General features: G+C 34.5%; 1 protein-coding gene across 5 annotated transcripts; it reads left to right on the top strand.

Annotated features, from left to right (window-relative positions):
• LOC128157118 (uncharacterized) lies at positions 1 to 6,022 on the top strand. 5 transcript variants are annotated; one of them, XM_052819498.1, is made up of 8 exons: positions 1 to 55; positions 1,753 to 1,874; positions 2,735 to 2,946; positions 3,621 to 3,691; positions 4,145 to 4,258; positions 4,434 to 4,479; positions 4,711 to 4,973; positions 5,111 to 5,708. In XM_052819498.1, the coding sequence occupies exons 1-8, from the start codon at positions 25 to 27 to the stop codon at positions 5,419 to 5,421; spliced, it is 1,170 nt and encodes a 389-aa protein (XP_052675458.1). In that variant the 5' UTR covers positions 1 to 24; the 3' UTR covers positions 5,422 to 5,708. The 5 variants fall into 5 exon arrangements, 4 of the variants coding, with proteins under 4 accessions (XP_052675458.1, XP_052675459.1, XP_052675457.1 ...); XM_052819499.1 differs by lacking the exon at positions 1 to 55 and adding an exon at positions 565 to 648; XR_008239798.1 differs by lacking the exon at positions 1 to 55 and adding an exon at positions 6,006 to 6,022 and having other exon boundaries at positions 750 to 1,874; positions 5,111 to 5,692.
• The last annotated feature ends 3,461 nt before the right edge of the window (positions 6,023 to 9,483 follow it).

The raw sequence follows: 9,483 nt of genomic DNA, 5'->3' as shown, positions 1-9,483 counted from the left end.
GCAAAATCAAAGTACTGAGAGTATATGCAGGTATCATCTGTTAATTGTACGACAGGTAGGTTTAATAATTAATTGTCGTGTAACGAGACCATTGATTATCATAATTATGTGTTCACATGTACGATGGTACTATATAACCAATATATTATTGCCATCCACATACAAGGACTGAATTGCGGAGAAAATAAAAAATAAAAAGACAGCTAGACCTACTGGTAATTATATGTAAATGAATATTCATTACATCCAATCTAGACAAAAATGCTACAGCTTTGTAAAACACATTGACACACTAAAATAATGAAGCATGAATTAAGAACTATAAATATATACATGTAATATATGTATGTAATAATGTTTCAGTGAAAAGATAGAACAACGGTATGACAGTTAGTGTCTATATAAGGGTCGGGCATTCCTAGTCATAGATGAATGTGTTTACATGTACATATATGGTCATGTTTAATATTATGTTTATCGTATAGGCTACCTCATGTGACTGTTGATAAGCATTGTGACTATTACAGAGTACTTTTATTTGATAACATGTAGGTTTCCTCGATCAGTGTCAGTCATAGTGTATATGTACATTGTTTACAGTTTGCACATACGACATTTACAGGAGATAGTACATTGTAGTTTATCAATGTAAGTTGAGATTTTAAACTTAAAAAATATTGGGAATTGTTGTGAAAATAAACATTTTATTTGCTGCGACTTGATATAATATTTTTATATTTTAACATATTTGCTAAGCCTCTGTTGGAAATAAGCCATCTGTGTGTCAGCTTATGTCATAACCAACAGTGGTAAATTAATGAGGTTTTCATTTTTTGTAGATTTTGAATTGAAAAATAGGGGTTTATGCAGTCGAATGCAATTTTATTTAAACTGAAATTTGATTTTATTTATTACTTATGACTATACATGTATGCTTGCCTGATTATATGTACATTGTATTTGTTAACTTCTTAACCTTATATGTAAATTGCTTGTTCAAAAAATTAGACTTGCACGTGAGATTGAGCAATATCATTAATTGCTGTAGTATGCACGACAAGGTAAAAGGTATGACGTGGTGACCAATTTAGAAGCATCTTTCCTTATTATCTAGAACGGATCGGATCGACGTTACAGGTAAAAGTTAAAAGGGGTCAAACTGCATCATATATTAAAATATATGTATATGCATAACATTCCAATCTTATTCCCGCGATAACTCAATTATTAGTCAGTAAACTATTTTCGTGGTGGTAAGGTTGATTTACAATTTGTTAAAAAAAATCTTAGTTTTCAAGGACGTCTGGGTTCTAACAGACAAAGACACTATTTGATTCATTAAAGATAATAATTAGACACCGCCTACTTTTTCATTAACCGTACGATCACCAAATGCGTGGGTTTGTATGATTACCACTGTGACAATTTTGTTTAAAGCAAAGGTGCATTCAGAGCGCGAATTGCATTATACAATAGTGAAAAATTAAGGACGACTTTAACACAAATTTGATTTAATGAAACTAACACATATATCGTTATCTAAGATAGCAATATTTATTATAATTGTTGCATAATGACTTAGAATCAAAACGTCAAATTCCAGGTAGACACCCTGCACTTTTGGGTGGCTTGAATGAGTGCACAAAAAGGGGGATTCCCGATTCCCTCTAAATGTTTGTCAACAGCCAGCGACTATGCAGTGGCAGACGGTTGCTTGTGTTTATGTAATTTTATTCTCGTTGATTTCACAAGTTGAAACAAAGAAAGAAGTTTTCTGTAGACCTGGAAAGCACGAGCATTATGTTAAACAATACGGACAATGTAAGAAGTGCGACAAGTGCCCGCCAGGCTGGGGCTATGGAAAATACCAACAGGTAAGGCATTTCCCTATGTTAGTATGTATATATGTCTGAAATTCAGAGGGGGGGGAGGTGTGTTCAAATTTTACATGTAAATAATCAAAAATGCTGGGTGTTCATAATGCACTAATTCTATAATTTCACACCTAAATTAACTTTGCATTATTTTTCAAACATTGTAACCTAATCCATGTACATGTATTACACAAAAAAGAATGTATGCATTTTTGTCGTGGAGACAGGAAGAGTGAAATTCACATATGACCATTTTAGTTTTTAAGGTGGTATAGGACACCTCCATATTGTGACGTACTTTCTATCGAATTAATAAAAAAATTAAGTACAACTTAATACAGCGTAGCGGACTGTGTAAGAGCGTTATCTACGAATCTCCAAGTTATGAGTTCCAATCCCGCTGGGGCGGTTATAAAATTTACCTTTCCATAAAAAAATTATAAATACATTTTTTGTAAAAAAAAATAGTAAAATTTGAAAATTCTCAATCGGTAAAAGTATTTTGATTATAATTTACTTGTATCCAGATTAATATCAAAAGGTGTCCCATAACACCTTATAAATGATAAAATATGATATCATTTTCAATGTGAGTATCTTTTATGGAAATGAACCCCCTGCAGACTGATTATGATATCTCTCACCTTTCATGACGCTCAAGCAGGAAAATTGCCTCATTCGTGTTATGAATGTATATCGCAGTGTTGGGATGAAATCCTATCTTAACCCTAAACCCCTCTCCTCCTATCGGGAAACACAATTCTCTCTCCAACCAAAAAAAAGTGACATCCACTTTTTACCCCTTATAAACTCTTCACCACTTCTGAGTAAATACAATTCTGGCCATTACATTATTCCAGTTAGACATGGATCCCGAACACGGGGCAGTGTCCTGTAGGGGGTGTGTCAAGTGCAGCCCGGGAGTGAGCTTCAGTAAGTTCATAGGTTACGGGCCGTGCCGGCCGTGTAAGAACTGCTCGGCGAGAGGCCTGGGAGAAAAGCGACCCTGCATCACAGACAGGAACGCGAGATGTGCAGCTCCTTTACCCCAACCACCCACAAAACAACCACTGTAAGTGGCTGCACTTCATTATGGAATTGGTTTAACATGTGTGATTCAATCTTCGACGCGTTATTTTCAAAAATATAGATCAAAACTTATGAATATAATGTTTAAAGGGGCATGGTCACGATTTTGATCAAATTTTATTTTTCTACTTTTATTGTTTAGAATGCTTTAGCAATGCATTTCAAATGATCTATCAAAATTTGAGTGCCAGTCGTAGAGTTATAAGCACGATACAGGGCTTACAATTCTTTGTTATATAAATAAGGCTTATGCCATGTTTTGCCTACATTGGTTTAATAAACCGCTAAAATCTCTTCCTCATGCTGATTTTTTTTTTATCTGCTAATTCGTTTTGAAAATAAATAAACAGTCCCAAACCTGGATTTTTCTTATCAACATTCAAAATGTAAACAAGAACTTTTTTTGACAAAACAAAGAATTGTAAGGTCTGTATCTTGCATATAACTCGACCACTGACATTAAAACCGGAAAAGTATTCTTTGACAAAAACGTGACCATGCCACTTTAATGGGTTTATATCATATTCACTTTAGCTGTGGTTAGCACGAGCAGTTTATTGGTTGAAGTGATATACTAGTACTATTTGTAATTGGTAATTTTCAATCTTGTCTCTTTCACAACTTTTGAAAATAGGAATATTTTTCTTTTATTTTCAGGCAAAATATAGAAAAACCAGTAGATCCAAAAATGACTCAGCATAAAAATTATCTATCAACTGCCAGCGAAGGTGTGTTGTTTTTATGACATGCACGTAATTTTTTTTTTTTTTGAAAATCATATCCTTATACTGTATTCTTTGATATTTATAGTCTTACGCTTTCAGAAATGGAAAAAAAGGGGGGGGGTCTTGTATACTATTGCCTAATTTGCTTCATACAGTTCAATCTAATTTACTAGACATTAGTACATGTACATGTATTTGGGTGTGATAGTGTCAAGATCAATGTCTAAACAGTCGTAATCGTGGTGGCGTTATAGACTCCCATCGTTGTATCATATTTTATAAGTTACTAAGTAACCTATTTCTGCGGCATTTTCAATTCTAAACACGTGTCAGTCGTGGGATACAGTATTGTAGAACTAATACGATAGAACTACACATTTCCCGCCCTTTTTAATAATTAATCATAATTTGTAGGTTTAGAGCTATATTTTGTAGATTTAAGCTTATATTTTGTAGATTTGACCAGTTTCAAGAACGTGTTCGTCTACACGGTTGTATCCGTGCTCTTCCTAATGATTCTGATTTTCACAGCTTTATACGTCCGGAAAAGGCGGTCTTATTCGAAACCGAGTAAGTTGGTTTCTTGTGTTGATTACTCGATGGTTGTAAAATCAAAATTGATTATGAATCAGTGCTAATATCTGAACAGTGTTCTTAGATAAGCTTTTTTTCTCACAAAATATTTTCTTAAACACGTGTGCCTAATTTCCATTTCTAACCTCCATGTTTTATTCGATACATGTAGATCTTAATCGAGGAAGCCATCAACAAACACAACGAAGGACTAACAGGTGAAAACATCATAAATCTAAACGACTTGTACATATATATTTTCCCCATGCTTAACATACTAGAATCAGACATATCGGGTACCCAGGTAAACTATATAATACTGGTATAATGTATATCATATCCGGCCTTACAGCCCATCCTCTATTTGGATGTTCCACTAAATTCGAATTACAGATTATAAAACCCTTTGATGCATTTTCTCATACTTTGAAATTTTATATTATGCATAGGGTTAGGATTATTGATGCAACTCTTGAAACACCTCTGACCCAAAACGATGAACATATGTCTGCAGGTAATCGACAACTGAGTTTTAATACGGGGAATGATGTAATTCGGGAACATGAAACTAATCCGGCTAAATGTCAAAAGGAATCGAACCACGAGTCCATTCCTCTCATAGAATCACATTTCAAGACTGTCGAACAACATCTACTGGACATTGATGGCGCACAAAGCGATAAGCCTACCCAGAGATGTGCTATTCCTAGGGGTAACATTTGATTATCTAAACACAGCTGTACTCTATATATGTACTTTAGCCTCTATCGCGATATGCAATTTTTTTCTTAAAACACATTGTATTAAGGAGACACCATTTAATAATTCAATTTTTTAAAAACTGAACAGGGTTGGGATCAAACGGAACGGGAACACTGACAGACGCAGAACTTCAGAGACTTTGTCCGGCATTGGCAGCCAAGAACGCTTATCGGAGAGTCGGGCGCATGCTCGGCGTACCTGACAGAGACATCGATATCATAAGAGAAGAAACCAGAGGAGATCCGAAGGAATCCGCGTTTCAAACGTTAAAAAAATGGACGGAGTTGAAAGGAAACGACGCAACACGCCAACAGTTATGTTTGGCACTTGGTCGCATCGAGAGACAAGACCTTGTCGATGTAATCACTACTAGTAACAATCCGACCAGTCGAAACTAAAAAAGACTGACTGTGACTAGCGACTGAATTCCGAAGTAAAAGCCGGAACAGTCGAAATGACTGACCCCCGACTCCAATGCCGACTAGGGCTTCGAGAATGCTGTCTCTACTGTATTCCTCTCCAGTGCAGATTCGTTCCTCATAGAAACTGTCCATGCATTATAGTTTCTTGTGTCTTTCTTCACTAGAACTCCTGCTAGATGGCGGAGATGGTCAAGCATAAGGGTGGCGGCAATTGATTCTCCTGATTTATGAGTTGAAATCAATAAAGGTTAAAAATTGTTAAACTTTTTTTTATTCTTTTTCAAAGTAAGGCTCACACACAGAATTATGGATTTGAAAATCAAATCGATATCGTATGAAACTCGTATAAATCCAGTACGCCAAGCTTTCATGTCTGGTTGTATTGACCACTACACACGTGTCACAAATTAAAATAAAATAAACTATTGAATACCAAAATCGATATGGAACCAAATCAAAATGTATCAATTGAAATATTAAAGGTATTCATGTCCTATGGTCATATTTGTAGTTTACGTTAAAAGGTATATCAGACTTTGTCACTTGTCATTGTTTTGTAGGGAAAAACGATGCGAGCGAAGCGACCCGTTTGCCTATTTCTTGCTGATGGGAAGTCCAGTGGCGGATTCAAGGGGGCGCACCCGACCCCCCCCCCCAAAAAAAAAAACAAAAAAAAAACTGTCATAATAAAGTTAAATCATACTCCTTCTGAAAAGGAAAATGTACAAGTTGCGAATCTTAACTATCAACTTTTTGGAAACCCATTGGATTTCTCTCCATTGGACTAATTTCAATTTTAACGGAGTAGTATGAGGAAAACCCGTGGATTCAATGGTGTAATCTACATAGAAAACCCATTCTAGTTACGCTCTCCATGGGTTCAAGTGTGACCAGTCACCCACTTTTAATTAGTAGGTAATACTAGCTTGTGTTTTATCGACTCTTTTATGTTTATTATGAAACAAGCTAGCATAGTTATCTTTTTTAAAACTTTATTTACTACGTTCCATTCAACTAGATAATTTACAGCCATTCGCAATGAAATAAAAGGAATTATTATACGTTCATGTTAAATACTGAAATCTGATTGGTTTAGAAGCACTATTACCCTCATGGTTGGTAACACAACGAATTGTTACATGCGCGTAAATTATGCGCGTACGGTTCGCCGTAGAATTCACGTCATTTCTACATAAAAGCAGTAAAAAAAAATCTCTAAAATTAAGACATTCAGTATAATAAAATAAATAGTGCCTGTTTGGGAGTATAACAGTTGAAATTGACACCCTTCGAAAACCATTGTCAACCTCCGCTTCGCGTCGGTTGACAATGGTTTCCTTGGGGTGTCAATTTCAACTGTTACCCTCCAAAACAGGCACTATTTATCTAATGTTTCTTATATATCTTTAAGGCAGATGGTTTTGATGGAATTTCTGCAGGTCTACAAACCTTAAAATTATTTGTAATTTTATTACTTGCAAGTACAATTACGAAGAGAAATATCACAAAAGTCTAAATTTGAAGACTTTATTTTCACCATATAAAATCTCTAGAATCGAGGGCTTTCGGGGGCTTCGTCCCCTGGTCCCACATTATAACAGAAGGGAATGTTTCTTTATATGACTGCAGGTCTTAAATCTCAAAACCTTAAAAAAATTGTAAACAGTTGTTTAACTTTAAAGTATACACACGAGAAGAAATATCACAAAAGTCTATTTGATGACTTCATTTCTACCCCACAAAATCTCTAGAATCCGGCTATAAAATAATTTCATTGATAGCCTGGTTTCAGTTTATTTGCATAAACTGCTTTGGGAGAGCCTTTGTCAATCGGGATTTACCCTCTATATTTTGAAGGAAAAAAAAAACATGCTTAGTACTAGTATTAATTTTATAATAAGATGTGTAGCACTAGATAAAGTCAGTATCGTCTCTCGTATGAATCCTCACTCTGATGAAGTATGCTAGACTGACTGCAAAGAGTGGTTATAAAACTCCCTAAAATTCAGCAGTACATGAGTAGATAAATCACCAACTTTTTTAATATTCAATTCTTTGCCTAGTGTATCGATTAATAACAGAAACAAATTTAACTTTGCTATTAATCGCTACAAATGTGCGGCAACCTTTCCAACAATAGTTCACCCCTTCATAGATATAATTTACGTATACATATAACACATGCGCACCAGCTTTTAAAAATGGGAATCCCCAATTTTTTTTCAACTTCGATGTACACGATAACCTAGAACATTCGGGTGATACTATTCTATCTAGACGAGAAAACGTGACGATTTCACAATATACTTTGGGACTTTAAATACAGAACGCCATGAACATGCTTGGTGACGTAAATAATATATATATCGACTATAATAAAACAGTTTTCCCAGCAAACTGTGCCCTTTTTATAAACGAGCTCACCCCTTCGCCAAGTTTTTGATAAGATTATTTTATTGTTGTCACCCCATTTCACTTTAATAACGATACTTAGTGCTTGACCATTATCATCTTTTCGTAATATAAGGAGTCACATTCAATCCCTTTTTTTATCATATACGCAGAGAAACTTTGAGCCAAAAACCAAAGTGGAGTTATTGTAATTTTGCTATGAATGTATTATGCAGTAATCACGATTTATGCAATAACAAAACGAACCAATCAGGTTATTGATTCCTGCATGCATGACTACGTTTCAAAAGACTTCTACCAAAATAACTTGAAAGATCAGTTGTGTCCGGCACCTTTGCATGAAAAATCTAATTCATGTGTATGGAGAGAGAGAAAGAGAGAAAGAGAGGGGGTATGCACGGAAATAGAAAAGAACCGCAATTTCGCAGTTCAAATTAGACAAGAGATATGGAGTCTTATTTCTTGGATTCTAGAAGAGAATATTACATATGTACAGTAAAGACTTTGCGCTTTTGTATACAAAAGATAATGCTTTTATTTAAAACAAAAAGAGACGTTTTTGTTGTTTTTTTGGATAGATATTTTGGTGCCGTTTATTGCTGGAATATATTTTTCACCGTTTGGTGCTTGTTTCTTGAGATAAAAGATGTGGCGCTTTCTGTGGCTGTAAAAGCGGAAATTTGTAGTCTTTATTTGCTGTTTTCATGTGAGCAATATTAACTCAGTATAGTAGATGACTGAAGATAATTGCGCCTTTAGTGGCGTTCATCTTTAAAGAAATGACACCTTTTGATGCCTTTTTTTTCAAGAGCAATATTAGTGTGTAAATATGGCGTCTTTTTTATCTGCTTTTTTTGGAAGTTATAAGATTTGGCATTTTTAGTTGACATTCAAAGAATGACACTTCATAATTTTGTTATTTTATAAAATTTGCATTTTAATTGGTGGCAATAAAAACAAAATCTATCTGGTTTTGAGATTGTTGAAATTGTTGCTATTTCATTATCATCTATTTTATCATCTTGGAGAATCTCTGACGCAAAACGCTTTTGTACGTCGAAGAGATTGCACATGATATACAATAGTAAAATTTGTAAATTAACGCATGAGTAATAAAATAAAACACCTTGTGCAAACACTATGACGTCAATCGTTTACATGGTTTAGACGTACGTATCGAGTCAAATTGAATGTCATTTTAGAAATCTTTCTCTAGTATTTTCTAAATGAAACTAAACCTGGGAAAACCTATACTAGTATTCAACATGGAATAAACCTATATTTTCATTTTTTATCCCTTGCAACTTTAGCATAGCAACAAGGTAAACATATACCACCATTACTTAAACTAGTATATAGACACACACACATTAATTTAATTACAAGCGTTCACATACTCATCATTTGTGTGTTTTTTTGTCTTGAGATCATTGTTATATCACGCAATAAAGAAGGCGGAGTTATCGAACGTCGTCAATATGCCTATATGCCATTCCCGCAACCGAAAGAAATGATCGCCTTTGATGGGATAAAATGAGTGATATTTTCATAAACACAAAATTTTGTCTTTTCAAAATATTTGTTGTTGGTATTTTAATGAAAGGGAATAATGAAAGAATTTATAGA

This window comes from Crassostrea angulata, chromosome 7 (genome assembly GCF_025612915.1).
Source record: "Crassostrea angulata isolate pt1a10 chromosome 7, ASM2561291v2, whole genome shotgun sequence".
NCBI lineage: Eukaryota > Metazoa > Mollusca > Bivalvia > Ostreida > Ostreidae > Magallana > Magallana angulata.
This window is presented reverse-complemented; position numbering and strand designations above follow the sequence as displayed.

Bases quoted from the DNA above. Each gene is read 5' to 3' on its own strand.
- LOC128157118 (XM_052819496.1), top strand. From the start codon at position 1,695: ATGCAGTGGCAGACGGTTGCTTGTGTTTATGTAATTTTATTCTCGTTG. The intron at 4,480-4,710 runs GTGAAAACATCA...TATTATGCATAG, and splicing joins ACACAACGAAGGACTAACAG to GGTTAGGATTATTGATGCAA. The intron at 4,974-5,110 runs GTAACATTTGAT...AAAACTGAACAG, and splicing joins GAGATGTGCTATTCCTAGGG to GGTTGGGATCAAACGGAACG.